The sequence below is a fragment of the Ptychodera flava genome, chromosome 7 (assembly GCF_041260155.1).
Source record: "Ptychodera flava strain L36383 chromosome 7, AS_Pfla_20210202, whole genome shotgun sequence".
NCBI lineage: Eukaryota > Metazoa > Hemichordata > Enteropneusta > Ptychoderidae > Ptychodera > Ptychodera flava.
In genome coordinates this window covers 17,114,455-17,135,034 of record NC_091934.1, presented here as the reverse complement: position 1 = coordinate 17,135,034, position 20,580 = coordinate 17,114,455, and the positions used below count along the sequence as shown (strand labels likewise).

Here is a 20,580-nt window from a genome sequence, read left to right as displayed (position 1 = left end):
AACTCTATGGAGAAAAATAAAATTTTCGAATTTCGAAAAACTAAGAGGGTGAAAAGTTTCATCACACCATAGAACTTTAAAATGAACATCCACAAGTGGTCTAAGATCAGAAAAGACTGAATTATAAACGTTTGAGAGTTTGGATACCTGTCCCCGAGGTGCGTTCTGGCTGGGGTGCTAAGAGGCCCCTGATCACCAGGCATGAAAAAGGAGCCAAATTACGCCATTCGCGCATATCTTTCCGAACCGACTCAATATGCAATCCATAGACAGGTCCCCTAGCTGAGTTTTTGAAGGGAAAAAATAAAAACTTTGGAAATGATGTCATAGGCCCTTTAATAGTAGTATCAAACCACAAGCATCTGTGGATCCAACCATATGCTGCAGCAATAAACACAGATGCAAAAAGGGAAAATTTGTTCAATTTTCTGTTGACAGAAATCAATGTTACACATTCCACGGTATATAAGATACCATAAAGATAGGATAAATAATTTATATACTGCCTTATATCCATCAAGCAACTTGCACTGGCACTTTGCAATAGGTCATATAAACTCTCTTGAAGAAGTGAGTCTTAAAGGTGTGCAGTCACCTGTAATCTAAATATGCCCATATATGGTCAAAGGGGCGTTCCTTGGTATTCAAAATTCCCATTTGAGGGCGCTGTTTTTAAAAAGCGGCCACCCGCTTAAAATCTGTGATTGGTTAGATTTTCTCTTTCCATGGTAACTGTGGCAAAATTGGAACAGGTGACAGTATACCTTTAAACTTAGATCTGAAGCTGTGAATGTCGGGACTGATCGATTATGAGCTGGTAGTTTGTTTCTTAGAATACATGAACAATGGGAGAAGGATCTGTTTCCATAAGATTTTAACAAAGTATATATTTCGTCATACACCAATAACCACAATTAGTGCTATTGATCACATAACTAAAGACATGACCAAGCTGTTATTGAAATTTCTTTTTATTCTGCTAAGAGTATCGAGCATTTGAAACAACTAAATTTTTTTAAACTTTTGCTCTATTAAACCTTTCAGAGAGAAACTACAAAATGTTCTCTTTGAAAAAAAGTACAAAAAAATTAGTTACTACAGTGCAACTTTTTAACCTAATAGAAATGCAAATACCACATTTAGCAGCTGAAAATCAAAATAACTGGCATTTTCACATTAACTCTATAGAACAAAGTATATTTTTTAATTTTCCCCGAAACAATAAAATGAAAATTAAACTTCATCATTTATCGTGAGTGAGCTCTTACAAGCTGTATAATATGTGGAGAAAACTGTTGAGATGGTGAGTTTGTAACTTAGTCTTCACAGCTTCTTCTCAAACAAGAATGAGTAAAATTGAAATTAATGAACCAAAAATTGCAAATCCAAGTGAAAAAGTAAACTGTACACTGGCAAAATACATTATCCACCACCTGATGACAAAAACTGATTAAAATTCTCACAGTCCTCCTACTCAATAATTCTCAGGGGTTTTTGGCAATTGACTTTAGTAAAGCAAAACAGTGTACACAATTTGGAGACATAACCAAATTATTGGGATTGTTCCAGCAGTCATACACACACACAAGATAGGCAAAGTGGTTGCTTGACTGAAAACATAGTTTGAGTTACAGGGTCCTTTAATACATTCAAAGTTTCTTAAGATTCAAGTACTTTTTTCAGTAATGTTCAAGGACTTTTTTGAGGTGAAAAATACCTTTTTCCAGGTATCATTTTTTTCTGATCTATCATTTATACATATCATTTTATATATCATTTTTATGAAAACACAACTGATCATCTTGTCAGTTTTGAAAACTCTGTGTGGCTTATCAATTTTCCAGTACTTTCTAGGGTTCAAATTCATTTTCAAGGACTTGTTCATGACTTTCCAGTAAGTTTTCAAATCAAAGGACCCTCACAGACTTGCAAGTAGTGTACCGATAATGACTCTGTGGGTAATTCTGAAAACACTTTAAACTTTAAAAGTTTGTCTGACAAATGTTTATATATACATTTTTGAAAAGATAAACAAAACTACATTGTTCACAGATGGTCTGAGATTTTAGTATTTTCTGAACGAATCAGTGTAGGAATTAGTCATTTTTACATTTCATTTCTGAAAATTTGAATTTGTATTGGATGAGCTCTATTATCTATTGCAATGGAAAGCACAGAAAAAGTACTTATAGCATTTCAAAAAAGAACTGTACAGAACAAAACAAAGCCATAAATGGGATATTTAATTATGCAGATAATAAATGGAAAACATCATTAGTTTCAGAATATATGATAGATTTCACTGTTTAAATGACTCAAACACTTTTGTACAATAATCACTCTAAATAATTTGATAGAAAGAGGAAAACTCATCAATCCGAATTTCAGTACTGTCTCACACACACACTCACACACTCAGCTACATAATCACAGAAACACATACAAAATGACGATTGCATAGGTACTATGATAACATTGCCAATGCACTTTGGGGGACAAGAGCTCTGCCAATTACTAGAAAACTGAATAATACATTAACTAATTCTGCTCCATACCACTGTCACAATGATTCTTTATAAAAGCCCCTCTGTTTGAGTACACAGACAATTTTCAAAAAAGCTACCCTTACAAATTAAAAACCAGCAACTCTGACACTTTCATTTCTATTCTACGTATACAGTTTGTCTTCTTTTTTACCTCCTAAAAATATCAAAGCTTTCACAAAAGTTGGAGTTGATAAGGTAATCAACATTGGAAAGGTGTGTTGCAAAATGTACATCTATTGGTCTTGGATATAATACACACATGACCACACAAAATATTACTTTATCCTGGCATAAATTACTTTGACTGAATCAGATTGCAATATCAAAATATCAAATAAAGGATTAAGCAAAGAATACAGTAAATTTAATTGAGTGACAATTCAAATTTGTGCGCAAAAAACCTACAAGAACTCTTTCAGGAAAAGTCTACATTTCACAGAGTACTGATATGCTACATTTATATAGTCAAATAGTTGCTATTTTCTTGAAGGTTGGGAATTTCTGCTGCAGACAACCATCTGTGTCATCGTTGAGAGGCAAGAATTTATTGCTGGTAGACCAACTTTTCAGGCACTGGTGTGGATTAATTTGCCTTCAGCAAAACAGTTCAGTCAAGTTTTAGTTTTTTTATACCATTTGGTCAGCCCTGAACTGTTTTCATAAAATTGACATGTTTCTTTCTCAGTGTGGAACCCTGCCATATTGAGACATGCCTTGCTGATTGCAGAATGCAGGAATGACTGGTTAACTGTCTGTCTGAACTGTCAATATTGCCAACTGGCACAGCTACTTTGGAACCAGTTTCTTGTGCTTGATACACTCCCATAGCCAGTCCGACGTCACATGCTTGTCTGAATTTATATTCTGAAATGAGAAATACATAGCAATTCACTACATTAAAGCTGTTTTCTTCAAAATATTCAGACTTCAAATTCAATTATGGAAATGTTCATACTTTTGATGAATATATCAGTGTTTTTACTGAAACATTCAGAATGGTGGATAATTATAACACATGCATAAACCAGCCCCCAGTCAATTGGTTTTTCTTGTCAGGATTTACTGGCAGGCCAACGTGATCTACGCAACAGCCTACCACTTATGTGACAGTCTGCTCAAGTTATTTCTTCAGTTTATTATATTTTCACTACATGCCACAGTAATGCCAAGGACACAGAGTGTATGAATGATACACAATCACAGTCTGAATTTATTTTGCAATGGTTTTTTTCTCAAAAAATGCCACTTATCATTCTTTGGCTTTGCGTTTCCAACCTTCATTTACCGTTCACGGGTTTTCACTAACCCTTTGATCTGGATATCACAGCTGAAATTTTTTCCCTCCAAAAAGTGTAACATTTTACCAATCTTTATGGATTTTTCTGCTTTTTTTTGATAATTTTGGACCAAATGGACATCAAATTTCATTGGCTATAGTTTTTTATCAAAATTTTGGCGAGAAATTTAAAAAACATAGGGCCAAAGTCCCTGAAGCTACTATAGACATGGATACAAAATTAAGTATTTCCTGACTGTATGAAATTATCTCACTAAGGTCATCCTAGGGATATGTACACCAAATATTAAAGCTGTCTGACCAGCGGTTTACAAAAAACAAGCGACTCAACAGTTGACATAGCTCTGCTGTGTTAACCTTTTGTGACACATGTATTGATGAAGAAGGTGGATATCTTTGATAGCTCATTTCAGGATGGCCTGACCAAAAATGGAAAAAAATTCCGTAAAAATACAGATTTGCATATTTCATCAGACTATAATAGTCTATAATAGCAAATAAACCAGAGTTAATTACATTCTAATTAAAGTAAACAAGACTTGCTTAAATAAAGATTAAGTCATAAAAAAAACCCAGCATATCTGTCAGGTTATAAAGAATCTTGAGCTGGTTACCTTTATCAGTATTTTCATCCTATTAACCAAGCACATATTAACTTTCAAATTAACATTGTAAGTAAGTTCTGTTGAATAAGTTGAGACTGTGCGTACTCAGAGAAAGCACACTGAAGAGACAAATGTTTGAAACTTAAGAAGTTCAAGGTCATCAAAAGCATTATAAGGAATCATGTTACACTTTCATTGCACTGTTTACACAGATTGCATAATTGCTATAAATAGCACATGAGGAATCTTACAGCCAAGCTTTACCATAAAAACCCTATCACTTTGACCACTCTTTTAATTGACCACTCAATTTTTTCCTCAAAAAGTAATCTTATTTTATCCTTACCAAGTCAACCATAAATGGAAATTAGAACTTTCTATATCTCTATTTATTTGACCACCCTATCATGACAAACTATTATGAGCAATTTCTTTTAGATAACATAAATGGTGGTTCAGAATATCAAAGTTGGGATTCAGGAAAGTTGCCTTACATGTTTTAATCCTCCAAGATGGTAAGCATTTCACTATGAACTGTCAAAAAAAGTTGAACTTTCTAATAATTCCACACTAAAATAATTTTGGCTTTGATGATTTCCTAATTAATTCAATTATTTAAAATCTTATTAAATTATTTTTTTCTGGGTGAATTGATAGGGTTTATACAGTACAATAATTACATACAATGTAAGTCAAATTTTGACCAAAAATGACAAAAAAATTCCTTAAAAATACACATTTGCATATTTCATCACAATTTGAACAAATCTAAGTTGGGTTATCCCTAGGGACCTGTATACCAAATAACAAAGCTGTCTGACCAGCGGTTATGAAGAAGAAGATTTTTTACCAAAAACACCTTTTTTGGCATTAATTTGCCTATTTTCAACAATATCAAAAAATAAAAAAAATAGTTTCTCAAAATCATATTTTTCATCTACACAACAAATATCAAATCAGTAAGTACTGCAGTTCTCAAGATATTTGAGTGGACGGACGCCTAACAAACGGACATACATACATACATACATACATACATACATACATACAGACTGACGACGGACGCCGGACGGATACCCATCCCAATAGCTTCTATAGACTATAGTCTATAGTAGCTAAAAATTGATGAGGTATATTTAATAAAGGCGACAAAAATTGACTTTGGTATTCAAAAGTTAATTACTTCCCCTTCCACGTTGAAAGCAGAGTTTCTTGGCAATGATTTGATACCAGGGAGACCGTTGTCATGGCAACAAGAAACAACCACTTGATATTAATGCCCTACCTTTTTGTCATCACTATCATCACATATATGAGTTGCCATGTCCTTATCGTAGTCGGCAACGACATCACCGTCAAAGGCGATAATATAGCGCTTCAGCAGGTCGTGGCGGGACGTTGACTTGGGAAGGTAAATTTGCATACCGGTGAAAACATCTGGCAAATGCTGAAACAGAAAAAGAAATAGACAAAGGTCCATGGGCTATCATATGAGTGAACTTTAACCTCTGGGTCACTACAGATACCATGGGTCCTTTAAAATCTGGATGTCACAGTCCTCTCTGGTCCTTCACAATTTGTAGAGTTCAAATGGCATTGTAAATTCCCATACACGACTAACCAATATCAAATTTTACAGGGTCAATGGTAATGCTATGTAGCCAATAGAACTAAACCAAGTTATGTAGATGTACTGTTGACACTCACACAAGAACAAAATCCTTCGAACAAAAAACATACTTTGTTCGTTCCTTTCTGATTTTTTCATAATTCAATACGTCAAATAGCTTTGTGTCCTTGTGTCAATAAAAATGTTGTTTTTTCTCTTCAAGAGGAACACTGTTATCACAGTGATGAAGAAAGCACGACAGTTGTACAGAAAAGAACCCTGTTCAGTTTACACAGGGTCTCCTTTACACAGGGTTTTTGGTCCGGTATGAGTGCTGATATCCGCACTTCAGGCAATGATAGAACATGACAGGAAACGCTTGAAATCAGACAATAGACCCTCGGGGGGTCTATGATCAGACTAGCTGCCTGCAGGACAGTGCATAGGTCAGCCTCCTACTTTTGTCATCAACGGAAATATCAAAGAGTGAAGACATCAGCAAAGATTAATCTCAAAGGGCTGAGAGTTTGTCCAATTTGGGTGTGAAATGAATCGGAAGAGAGAATCGTTCACTGGATCGATGCTTGGTGTGCATGAATGCTTTAGAGGGCAGAGACCAGTGAGAGTGGGTTGAAATATTAAGAGAATATGACTTCCCTCATGATTACAAGTTACTCTGTCATTAAATATCACATTCACAGGTACTTAGTTAAAAGAATTAGCTTTACGGTAATTGGTAAGAGTTAAACCTAAAATAAAATTTCTTTAAATTCTTCAGATAATATAATACTGGAGTATTTATTATGTTTTGATGATGCTTTCGTAAGATTTGTTGAACAATGAACAATGACAAACTTGAAATTGGAAAAGCCACTTCATGCACAGACATGCTATTTAACTTTGAAAAAATACTTTAAAACTGATTTAAACCACCTTTCCACCATAACTACCATCAACGTTTATTCACTGAGTGGGTAAAGAGAATTTTTTGAGTGATTGCAGGTAAATGAAAATGGGACAATGTCATCCATGATAGCTGGATATTTTAGTAGTTTTCCAGCATAATAGAGCCTGGACAGTTGACAATGATGAAGATGATATAGCATGCAGGTGTCTTGGCACTGAGCCAAGTAATTTCAGCCTGAGTGATCCACATTTTGATTCATACCTTGGAGGGTGTGACACCCTTCCTTGGTGATTTCGCAGCCGTTTTCCTTGAGTGGTTGTACTGCTCTAAATGTTTAGGGTTTGTCTGGTAGCAGTCAGGTCCATACTTGCAAGGAGTTCTCTGAAATGAAAAAGTTCCGTAAGCTGTAACTGATGTCTTTCCCCACCATTTTTGTTCTCAGTGCAAAATACAGGATCTTGAATGACTCCTAGAGTAATTTCAAAATGCCTGTTGTTAAACCTCTCAATACAATCTCTAGGTGTGTTTTGTCCATTGTATTTGTTGAAAACTGATTTTCATCCAGACTAGAAAGGGTTTTGTCGATAATAACATGGAATATTGTACACATGTTCTTACATTTGCAGAATTTTTGTACTCAGTATTTCAACATGCAGTAGACAGAAGACGAGAACTACCTCATTGTAGCCAATTTGTCACTTTTTTAAAGATATAGATATTCGAATACCTGTCACATGAACAGTTTCTGTATTCTTCTAAAGTCATAAAAGAACCCTCTATACACTGTGGAGGTGTTCCGTTCACACTACATCTTACCTTCTTGAGAGCTGGCTCATCCTCCTCTGTATCTTCATCTTCATTATACTCTGTCTCTCGTTTCCTCTTGGCTAGAGCTTTTCCTTTTGATGGGCTGGGTGAAGCCACCTCCCCGTTGCTGTCTGTCTTTGCTTTCTTGGCTTTTCCTTTAAACGGACTCATTGAAGTAACACCGCTGTTGTTGTCCTCATCTGATCTTTTGAGTTTGGACGTCCCTCCGATCATGTCGGGGATGTCCGAGTGTTCCTTGGATTTCTTGTACAGCAACTGAAACAGAAATGGTTGAGATTGACTTGATTGCTCTACCTTGACTTGAAAAAAAACATTTAGTAGTCATGAAAATTTCATGATTTCTTCTGAATGACATTGTGCAAGCTTACAATCATGGAGCCATTACCTTCAAATTACCATTGAATCATCCTTTTTAATCAAAAGGGGTTTCATTTTGTGATTAACAGATTGAATGTAATTGAAAGTATGCTGAATAATCTTTTGAACCCAAGGATAAAACTATCTTCAGCAAGTCCTTTGATTTGCTTTGATTTTTGAACTATCAAAATTACATTACTGTAACAGTAAACAACAGTTGTTTCTTGAATTATCAAATTTATACCTAATATAATTTGGGTTTTTTTAACAGGAAGTTCTCATATTTTTTGAAATATCATGATAACAAGTGAAAGCTTTGACAAATTTTGATATTAGTGAAAAAAAATTTATAGAAAGCTGCTAGGATCATTAATCTGTGCAATGGTATTTCACATAAACACTACCCACTTTTACAGACGAATGGCTGTAATGTGGACGAGAATTATTGGATTTCACTAACGATTTATAATGAAAAGGCTAAACATTTTTAACCCACTCAGTCAAGTCTTAGGTTTGTGCCTACCTTTAGCCTGGGCAAATTTGTTGCTTCCTCCCATGACTTGTCATCACGGACCTTGGTACAGCGGGGGAATCGGATGGATATGCCGTCGGCAGTGTGCGTATCTGAATGACTGAATTCAGCACCTGTAATCTCCCACACTGGAGCATTCTGTAAGGCAATGGTTTGTGAAAGACAATTAGCTTTGACAAAACTACACCCATTCAACATACATGGATATCATAAATACTGTACTGGGTCAATACACTCAAAGTCCAGGGCTTTCATGGACTTTTTCAGCAATTTTCAACGGTTTCTTGAGATCCAAAATACAATATCCAAGATATCATTTATACAACATATCAGTTTTGTATATCATTTTCATAACCATTTTTATGATATTACAACTGATCATTTTGTCAAGTTTGAAAATTTTGGATGGACTATCAATTTTCTAGGACCTTCCTAGACTCAAATTCATTTTCAAGGACTTTTCCAAGACGTTCCAGGGCTTTTCAGGAGCATATATACCCTGTATATATGCATTCAAATAAACACAAATATATATAGTATACATAAATACATAAGGTACATTCTGTATATACATGCACACCAATATATCACTGATATTGCCCATAAAAGCTACTGTGTGGGTGAGGGCAGGTGACCTCTTGCCTGACATTGGGAGGGCAAATGGTTTTCTGTCACAAGGGTACATAGTCCCTTGTTTGAGCTATGTATTTATTATATGCCTCTCCCAAATCATTTTATTCCAAAATTTTTTGGTTTGATTTGCCATGATAATCATATCTTTGATTCCCATGATTGACCAAAAATTGTAAAAATAACAATTTTTGTCACTGAATGGCTTCTCAGTTTGTTTGAATCACTGGTGAGTTTCAGTCTACTGGTGACTATGCAGCCTGCTTTGTTATCAACATATTACGATTGAATCCTATGGCATGTGTAATGTGTTGTATGTGAGGCATATAACTGCACATACCAGTATATAGGCACATACAGACAAATACACGTATACTTATATTATTACACATACACATTCATTTTATTGGATCTTTTCATATATGCTTATAAACAAGAAATTTTTCACAATTGCAACATTTTTTAAGTATCACTACTTTGCAACAATTAACATTCATATTTTTCTTGTAGTTAGTAATGTTCAGTATTATATTTTATCATAGACCTACTTAGTGTCTACGATTTTATCACCTGTTTTTGGTGGTAAAGTACTGAATTCTCACTTTTAATTATGATATTGTATGGTCAGAGATTATCATACATAGGCAAGGATTGAACCAGACGTTCTTTCTTCATATACCGTAAACTGTCTTATGGATTTCTGCACTAGCCTTCCATCCCCATTTCTCAGTGAAGCGGTCCAACTTTACCATTGACAACAATGGGTTGGAAACAAAGCACGATGGTGAATGGTTTAATGGAAAAATCCATACATGTGTTACATTAGAGTGGTAGATTTTTTATCAGATCACAAGTAAACAAATGGAAAATCTGATTTTCCCTAATCTGAACACCAGCAGCTAGAAACACGGTTTCACGGAATTAATTAAAACTGTTTTCTTTCTTGGTTGTTATTTCCATGGGTGCATGGCTGATAAATATGGTTAAATACAGGCCTAACAATGCTCAGTGCTAAAAATATGCCTTTTGATCAAAAGGTTCAAATCATAAGATTTCCCGGAATCAGTGTGCCCTCTGGGCAAATATGACGTGCCATGACGCAAACAAATTGCTTTTGACGCAAGGAAAATTTTGGTTTACATGTAAAGATATAGGGCTGACGCAAAGAATTTCCCACAATATATTCCCAATATTGATGCAAAGTTTCCAGAAAGACAGCCTAGATACATCTTAGGCGTGTACATCTCAGGTGTATTTTGTACCGGGCAACAGTTACCATGAGGAAGAGTGCAGTGTTTGATATAGATCATATACCACACACATAAAGGCTGGTAACTTTGAAAAGTTACCTGCCCTCCAAGAAAGTTGCCAGCCTTCACAGCGTTTACTTTTTCCCAATGCCAGGTTCAATGAAATTTAGACGGTACAAATTTATGCTCAGAATATATAAATTACGTGATGAGCTGAATGTGATGTAGTTACATTTTCTTTTCGGAATAATCAACATCTACGTCTGTCACTGAGAATGAATAAAGTGAGAGTTAGAAGCATTAGCTGAATTGTATTCCAAGTCTTCATAGCGTTTACTTTTTCCGAATGCCAGGTTCAATGAAATTTAGACGGTAAGAATTTATGCTCAGAATATATAAATTACGTGATGAGCTGAATGTGATGTAGTTACATTTTCTTTTCGGAATAATCAACATCTACGTCTGTCACTGAGAATGAATAAAGTGAGAGTTAGAAGCATTAGCTGAATTGTATTCCAAGTCTGAGTCTAGTGCAGTCATCTGTGCATGAAATTTTAGCAACTGCATGCTGTCTTTCCCCTACATGAAAAGGCTATGTTAAAAATATAGTATTTTGCCTTTTATTTTCTCAATCATTTAACCATCTATCAAAACTGTCACCTGTCAGTTAAATAACCCTTTCACCACCATGGTTTGTCCCAAATCCATTGTTTTCTATGGTAAAGTTGGACCTGTATACAGGGAACTGGGGGTGAAAGGGTTAAAACCGATTGATTTTGAGAGTTTGCTCAAGTCAATGTCTTTAAAGTTCCCAACCACTGGTTTGGGCCGAATTAACTTTTCCCAGCTGCAGTAGACTCCAACGTTACCTGCGTTCTGCACGTAGGTGGGCAGTAATTTCAAACACTGAATCGTACTGTCTTCTCCTGGGAAACCTTACTGCCGCAGCTGTTGTGATAGGCATTATAAAGACTACCTGTATGGCTTTGCAAGTTGACATTTCAGTCACAAATATCTGGTTTCCTGTCCCTCAGGTGTTGTTCTAGTTGTCTCATTATAAGTAATAGGAGGAAGTTGACTGCACAAAACAGGATTCAACGGATGATGGGATGTGGAAAGTGAAACCAGTTTAGAAAATAGTAGAACAATTCTGATTGCGCCTATACCTAAGGCAAAATTGTGTATTAAATAGTGCACCGGCAATTAAAGGCAATCTGTACCATACACGCAGGAGGTCTATCTTCATGGAACTGAATATTTTGTCACTTGTTTCCAAACAAGAGATGCATCCTAACTGTTTTCCCAATTTGGCTCACAGTGTCCTTTTCTCATCTAGACAGTAGCATAGCCTTTTGGCCTGAGAACACGTACACAACTGTTTTGTGACTTGTGACTGGTGTTGATTAAAAACAAAAGAAATCCACTGCTTTTGATTTTGAAATACAGTCAAATCTGAGCCAGTCTTTGGGTAACTGTTGACTAGAATCACAAATACCATCGAAAACCAGCCTTTCATATCAAAGAAACTTAGCAAGCCCCACCATGGCTCTGCGTCACACAGAAATTCCAAATGATATGGCTTGATGGGTTATGGGTGACGTACGCATCTCAAGTTATATGTCATATACCTAATATCATGTTTCCTGTTGGAAGTTCAAGTACAGATCACTTTGCAAATTGAAATTAATTGGTCAGTCAGTGAAGATTGAGTATCATATTTCGACAACTTCCTAGCAGTACTTGAACAAAAAGTAGAAAGTGCCTTGGGGACAGATTTTCAGATACTCGGACTTTTGGTTATATGATTGCCAGATGCCCAAACAGTGTTCAGGTGTCTAACAATCTGAAAATCGGGTGCGCGAATCATCATTTATGTAAAACAAAGACGCTCTCAAAATATACACATACGCATGCCATGTCCCCTCGCCCTTACTATTCTACAGTGATTACTGTCAATGATGTAATACAACATAGTTGATTTAACCCACCATCTGTAGCCACAGACTAAGCGATACAAGCTTCCTATCTGCACAGAAGTTTGTGCTAAACCTTGACCTGAACGTTGGCTGTTGCTATTAGTGACAATCACTAACCAATACGGCTGCCAAAGTGAAACAGCTAACCTGCTAAATTTGATTTTTCTGTTGATATTCATCACAAAATTAATTTTATTTATTAATCATTTCTTTATACCAACAGATTGGATTATTCATGCATTCCAGAAGTGGGCATCTTGCACATATTTTTTATTTTTAAGATATGTAGTCACCAAAACTGCGCCAAAATTAGCTTTACGCCATTCAGCTTCATTTTGAAAAAATTTACCATATCTGGTACAAATTTGTCACGGGAACATATTTACCATATTTTATAGTTACAAAACTACTGTAGTCTCAAAAATTTCTGAATGTTCCTGTAAAAGTTAGTAAAAACAAGTCATCGTTGATGACACAGTCCCCACTTGTTAATGGGTACTTTGATTACAAGTCCTCAAAGAGGATAGAGTCGTCTTCATTAATTAGGTCTGTGATAAAAATACTTTGATACAGATGGCACTCAATGGCCAAGAATAAGTTCCATGGTGGTGAAAATATAAAACCAATGTAGGCCGTCATCCTAATTACAAAAGGTCATTAAATGAGTCAATTAGGAATTAATCGACAGGATGTTGCCAAACATTTTTGCATACTATCCTAACACTAACAGATTATCACCGGTACCATATTCCATAAAGTTTGATGCACTATTTACAAGACTATGAGATCAACATCTGTATCAAGTTTCATCAAATTTGACACAGTATTTGTGGATATATCACTCTAATTAGGAAAGGTCATTACATATGTAACAACAAATTAATTAAAGTGACACTGATAAATGTCTTTTTCACTGTAAAAGCAATGTGAGCTTAACAGCTGTACAAAGTTTCATGAAATTTGATGCAGTATTTCTCGACATATCAGCCTAATTACGCAACTTCAATACTTGACATGATACTGCTACATGACGTGAAACAAATTGACAAGCATGTATGAAATGGGTCAATGTCCTTGTACCAACTTTGAATGATACTGGTGGAAATATGTCTGAATTATGACTCTGTACATGAGAAAATCACAACAAAATCGCCGCCACGCAGCCGTATTCGATCTTACTGTCTAAAAAATCGACATGCATATGTATGACATAAGTCAATGTCCATGGACCAACTTTGAATAAAATCAGTTGAGAGTTGCAAGAGTTATGGCTCTCGACATGAAAAAAAACATAACAAAATGGCCACCATGTGGCCATATTTGATAATATCGTGAAACAAATAGACGTACATATGTATAACATAAGTCAATGTCCTTGTACCAACTTTGAATAAATTCACTTGATACATGTCTGAGTTATGGCTAGGACATGAAAAAATGGTAACAAAATGGCCGCCATGCTGCAATATTGGATCATATCGTGAAACACATTGACATGCATATGTATGACATAGGTCAATGTCCTTGTACCAACTTTGAATAAAATCGGTTGAAACATGTCTGAGTTATGGCTCCATACATTAAACATAGGGCCAAAGTCCCTGAAGCTACTATAGACATGGATACAAATTAAGTATTTCCTGACTGTATGAAATTATCTCACTTTGGTCATCCTAGGGACTTGTAAACCAAATATTAAAGCTGTCTGACCAGCGGTTTTGAAAGAACAAGCAACTCAACAGTTGACAGAGGCTCTGCTGTGTTATGTAGAGAGTATCCTTTTGTGACACATGTATTGATGAAGAAGGTGGATATCTTTGATTAACATTGTAAGTGAGTTCTGTTGAATAAGCTGACACTGTACATACTCAGAGAAAGCACACTGAAGAGACAAATGTTTGAAACTTAAGAAGTTCAAGGTCATCAAAAGCATTATAAGGAATCATGTAACTTTCATTGCACTGTTTACACAGATTGCATAATTGCTATAAATAGCACATGAGGAATCTTACAGCCCAGCTTTACCATAAAAAACCCTATCACTGTGACCACTCTTTAATTGACCACTCTATTTTTTTCCTCAAAAAGTAATTTCATTTTATCCTTACCAAGTCAACCATAAATGGAAATTAGAACTTTCTCTATCTCTATCTCTATCTCTAGTGACTATTTTGAGCAATTTCTTTTAGATAACATACAGGGCGCACAATAAATGACGGTTCAGAATATGTCAAAGTTGGGATTCAGGAAAGTTGCCTTTACATGTTTTAATCCTCCAAGATGGTAAGCATTTCACTATGAACTGTCAAAAAAAGTTGAACTTTCTTATAATTAAACACTAAAATTATTTTGGCTTTGATGATTTCCTAATTAATTCAATTATTTAAAATCATATTAATTATTTTTTCTGGGTGAATTGATAGGGATTATACAGTACAAGAATTACAAACAATGTAAGTCAAATTTTGACCAAAAATGACAAAAAATTCCTTAAAATACACATTTGCATATTTCATCACAATTTGAACAAATCTAAGTTGGGTTACCCCTAGGGACGTGTATACCAATAACAAAGCTGTCTGACCAGCGGTTATGAAGAAGAAGATTTTTTACCAAAAACACCTTTTTTGGCATTAATTTGCCTATTTTCAACAATATCAAAAAATTAAAAAAAAACAGTTTCTCAAAATCATATTTTTCATCTACACAACAAATATCAAATCAGTAAGTACTGCGGTTCCCAAGATATTTGAGTGGACGGACGCCTCACAAACGGACAGATACATACATACATACATACATACATACATACATACATACATACATACATACATACATACATACATACATACATACATACAGACTGACGACGGACGCCGGACGATACCCATCCCAATAGCTTCTATAGACTATAGTCTCTAGTAGCTAAAAAATCGGAACAAAATGGCCACACGGTGGCCATATTGGATTGTATCACAAAACAAATCAATGTGCATATGTATGACATAGGTCAATGTCCTTGTACCAAGTTTGAATAAAATCGGTCAAGACATGCCTGAGTTTTGGCTAAGGACATGAAAAAATTGTAACAAATTGGCCGAACGGCAGCCATATTGGATCATATCATGAAACAAATTGATGTGCATGTGTATGAGATAGGTTAATGTCCTTGTACCAACTTTTTAAATAAAATCGGTTGAAACATGTCTGAGTTATGGCTCTGTACATGAAAAAAATCGTAACACAAAACAAATCGACGTGTATATGAATGACATATGAAGTAATCCTTGTACCAAGTTTGAATGAAATCGCTCCAGGCATCTCTGAGATATCTGTGTGAATGGACGGACGCACGGACACACGCACGCACACACGGACGCACGCACGCACACACGGACATGACCAAACCTACAAGTCCACCCGATGGTGTCCGTGGGGACTAACAATCACGTGCCTTATAATCATATTTGACTACAGTTTTGCATTGGGCCAGTACTTTAAATCTTACCAGCATCAGTGTGCTGTCTAACTGAAAACATATCTGAATTCTTTGTGTCGATTTCTGGAAATTTGTTATGTGTCAGCCCTATATTGGTACAAGAGATGTGTAAAATTTTCATGTGTCAAGGGGAACTCTCATCAAGCAATGCAAGGTCAAGTAAGATGTAAAGGAACTCAGAATGGCACTTACTTTTGGGTCTTTGACCACAAAGTCCGGCACCAGAGATTTGTTGATTTTCAGCCAGCCAGGAACTTTGCCAAAGTCCTTGCTGATCTTTGTCACTGCAAGTGACTTGTTAATCTGATCGAGTGTCTTGTCGTCGTGTCCACTGCTGCATTTGGTGACGGTGCACCACTTGCCGGTGTCAGGATTGTGAACTCCCATCAAAAAATCGACATGATGCCTCCTGTAAGGTGTGAGAGCGACAAGTGTCAATGTCTTTTCAACCGTTTCACCACCATGATATGGAACAATCCAAGAGTTTTGCATGGCAACTTTGGATCTCCACACTGGGGAATGGGGAGAGAGGTTAATCAAATTGCATGAATGTTTACACTTTGAATCATACAAAGTGAACAAACACTGGCCCAGTTACGACTACTCAGTGTATACACTAACAGCATTGGGATGAAATTTACTCTCACTCCGAATGTTGGATGACATCTCAATAATGGGTTTACTCTTTTCGATAAATCATGTTAAAACTAACAATTTTCCGGTTGCCTAATTGATTACTGCCATCGCGATAATTGTTGGTACACCCAAGCCCCAATATACTTAGGGAAACCGCTGGGAATATACCTACATCGCAAAGAGATTAGCTGGCAGCACTATCGCTATGTGCATGAAGTTTGGCAGATCATCTTTCAGTCTGTTTATCAAAACACTGCTGGGTGTCTCATAAAGCAGAGGCCGTTCATTTTGCTTGCTGCGAAAACGAGCCCTGCCACTCCTTGACGTGTTCTGCTGGGAGTGTACCAATGACCAAGCTACCCGAGTGGCAGAGGCTACGGATTCGCAGCAATCATTTTGCATGACCGATAAATTACTGAAGTAAAGCATTGACTTTCTATGAAGTTAAATTGCTTTTGCCTATGTGTATCACCATGTCTGCAGTAAATTTCATTGATTTCCTATTTTCCTGAAGTTTTCTTGACCGTTTTGCACGGATGACAATTAACTCGCACTTTCTCCAACTTGAACAGCCCAGAATCAACTCGCCCGAAACCAATTCGCCCGTTGTTTGAGATTTACACGTTCTACCGCATACCTATGCACCCTCCGTTGTCGATTTAGTCTAGTAGAGGGTAGAATCGCGACAGTTTGATTTTATAGGAACAAAATATTTCGATTGATTGACTAACACAGCCAAATTTTAAGCATTTTCTTCAACCTTAGAAAATAAGTCATCGCCTTTCCTTGACATTTCCGTTTCGCTTGAAAATGCTCTGTCCCCATAGTCGGTGTGAAGCTAAGGTTTGCCTCTGCCGTAATGCCTGAGAGATGGCTCCTTCTTTAGCTATATTTTCAGAGTTTCGAAAAGATGTCGCCAACTATTGCTTTCAGTGCACACTGCAGTTCTGTCTACGTTTGCAGGAAAAGCTATCGTTGCCTTCCCAACAAATTGAATTCGGGCCACTTGTATCGGGCCAGTTGGAATGAGTTGGGTTCTTAGTCACAAGTGGTTTGAAAAGGTACCCGTTTTGCACTGGGCATATTAGAAGCGAAAGGAAGGTTATAAACAGCATCGATGAAATGCCTTTTTTCTCACCGTGTTTTCTCATTTCTCTGTATTTTTTCAGTGATGGCAATTTGAAAATAGTAATTTCGTGTCCGTTGATCGTGACGATTTGATAGCTCTCAGAATTCGAAGTACGAAACGTCACTCCCTCCGGGCCATGCCAGGCCGCGGGAGACAAGACAACACAGTTTCAAACTTTGGGTCATGCCAAGTTTACTTTCTCGATTGGATACGTTGAGGTCAAAATACAAACTTTGCCATCGATTAACGATTAAAAACTATGGCATTTCAGCATTTTTTGAAATTGATGATATGACTGTCCTTTTCCGTTTTACATTTCTTGAGAAAACTCTACTATGTGCCCACTTTAGTCTGATACCCCTATGAATAATGATATTATCCGTATGACGCACCCAAATACATGTACATGTGACTGAACAGTGAAGTATGTCTGCTTGTGTCATCACGTCAAGGCCGAGACTCGTACAGGGTGTACGAGACGACAGCGACTTTGCCTCTATTACGAGGTTGTCAGAAATATATCCGAGTAAAAAAGGTCTTCTTAAAAACAGTCAAAACCATGAAAGCCGTCGATGAAAATTGTAGAGGTTATGGCTGACAGTTGAAGAATGTTTGTACGTGACAAATCCCCGCCACGCCGCGGACCAGCAGCAACGACTATCCACACAGTAATTTCAACTTGATAATCAGCTCATACACGGAAACCGTCAGAAACCCAAACCTTGTCTGTATTACTTGTAGTTCTCACAGAATTTCGCTACGACATGTCGGATAACAGAACCTCGAAGCCTGGAAGTTTTACAAGTAGTAACTTTTTAGAAACTACATCGGTGCACGGCCGATAAAATACGGGTTATTTACTCAACTGTCTATTCTCACTGTCACTCTAAGAATATACGCATCTACTTTTAAAGCGGTCCGCAAATCGGTTTCTTCGAAACGAGATTATAAATTTAGAGACTTTGAATTTCACTCAAGGAAGCCGTCCGTTTGATGGAAAATTGTCGAAGTACCGTATATGCTTGAGGTAAGATGACATATCGCGCGATGGGTGTAAAACGTGAAAAGGTTCATGTTGTACATCATATAGAAAAACTACGCACATTGTAAACCTCGACGCAAACCGATCACTTTATAAAAATAACAGTTAAAAAATACGGATTTCACCTCAATGCCGGACGCAAATTACAGTTTTTGTGAGACAGTGGTAATGACGGCATTTATGATGACAACGCCTGTACAACGAAACGAAGTCAAACGATAGCATTTATACCTTCATGACAGTACCTACCGTTTTCTCTCCTGCACTTTTTCTTCAGGGAAAGTCTGTCGAATTTGGTTGCTTCAACATGTTCCCTAGGCAATGAATTTACCACAGCAATTCAACAAAAACTGGCAAAAGCAATGTAACTTTACTTGTAAAAGTTCATCCTATATTGTACCATCGTTCACGCTAAATGAACGGCCTCTGCTATAGTGTTTTGTCTAGGGGACACCGCATACGCACCCCGCAGTGTTTTCGATAAACAAACTGCAAGATGATCTGATGCACTAGCAATACTGTTGGCTAATTAATTTGCGATATAGGGAGATTCCCAGCGGTTCCCCTAAATATATTGGGGCTTGGGTGTACCAACAATTATCGCGATGGCAATAAGTGCACATGGACCTTTCTCACAATAGGTGATTAAAAATACATACGCGAATAAATAAAAAACTTTTTTTAAAAATACATGAAAAATACATAGGCAGCATAGATTTAAATGCTCTTCTTATCATAGCATTCTTATGACCACTTTGTTGTTATTTGTATAAAAAAGTTGTCAAAATCAGAGTGAACAGATATATTGCACATGAAACATAATATTCTCTGATATTGCAACTGACATGATCATGTGGGGGGGGGGGGAAACATGGATATTTGATGGTACCTTACGCATAAAAAATTATTGGGCTAGATGAAAAAATGCCTACTTTAAAGTGATTTTAGGTAGAATTGAATGAAAACATAAAAGAGTATACCATATTCTACAGCAATACTGCAAGTAAGTTATACAACAAAGTATTGGGAACACAATGATTTGCTGAACTTCATCACGTCCTTTTTTATTCTGGTTAAAATAAAAAACTTAAATCACAAAAAACACCCACATACATAATAAAGTTTTATACAATTTTGAATTCCTGATATGAAATCTCTGCTCATGTTTGTGTGCACTGTGAGAAGCCAAAGCATCTTGTTTACTTTATTTTTGACATCATTAGTGGGAAGATCTTGATCATTAGGTTGTTTTGCAAAACTTCCCCTTCATTAGACACACCTCAATGCTGTACACACATAAAAGGGCTTTCTCAGGGGCTTCATGGACAGTGATTTTTTCAAATTTCTTATCAAATTACAATTAGCTGTACTGTATCATCACATAAACAAAGTAAATATTTTCTTTATAAATTAACATGCACTGACTGCAGTTGCTAAGAAATCCACAAACAAAAACAACATCCAAAAAATCCCTCCCCACATACATGTAGTTCGGAACAACTTTCCCTGTTCACCAAAGTTCCCTGTCAACAGTTCCACACTTGATACCACTGATAACAATGGGTTTGGGCTAAACCATGTTGATCAAAGGGTAAAGAATTGGGCTCAATCCGTTGATCCAGAAACATTACTTTACAGATACACAAAAGTTTGCAGGTGGACATTGTGCTAAGTACAGATATGTGGTCATTTGCGTTGCTGTATCCTGCATGTACATCTGAGGCCCAAGAGGAGACA

At 36.5% G+C, this 20,580-nt stretch overlaps 1 protein-coding gene across 1 annotated transcript in view; it reads right to left on the bottom strand.

Moving 5' to 3' along the window:
• Nucleotides 1–955: 955 nt before the first annotated feature.
• LOC139136888 (DNA ligase 3-like) overlaps nt 956–20,580 on the bottom strand; it is a 41,082-nt gene continuing 21,457 nt past the window's right edge. The window contains 7 exon segments of the mRNA XM_070704732.1: nt 956–3,410; nt 5,734–5,895; nt 7,226–7,345; nt 7,781–8,047; nt 8,673–8,819; nt 16,229–16,431; nt 16,434–16,445. Coding sequence (XP_070560833.1) covers nt 3,333–3,410; nt 5,734–5,895; nt 7,226–7,345; nt 7,781–8,047; nt 8,673–8,819; nt 16,229–16,431; nt 16,434–16,445 — 989 coding nt within the window. The 3' untranslated portion in view covers nt 956–3,332.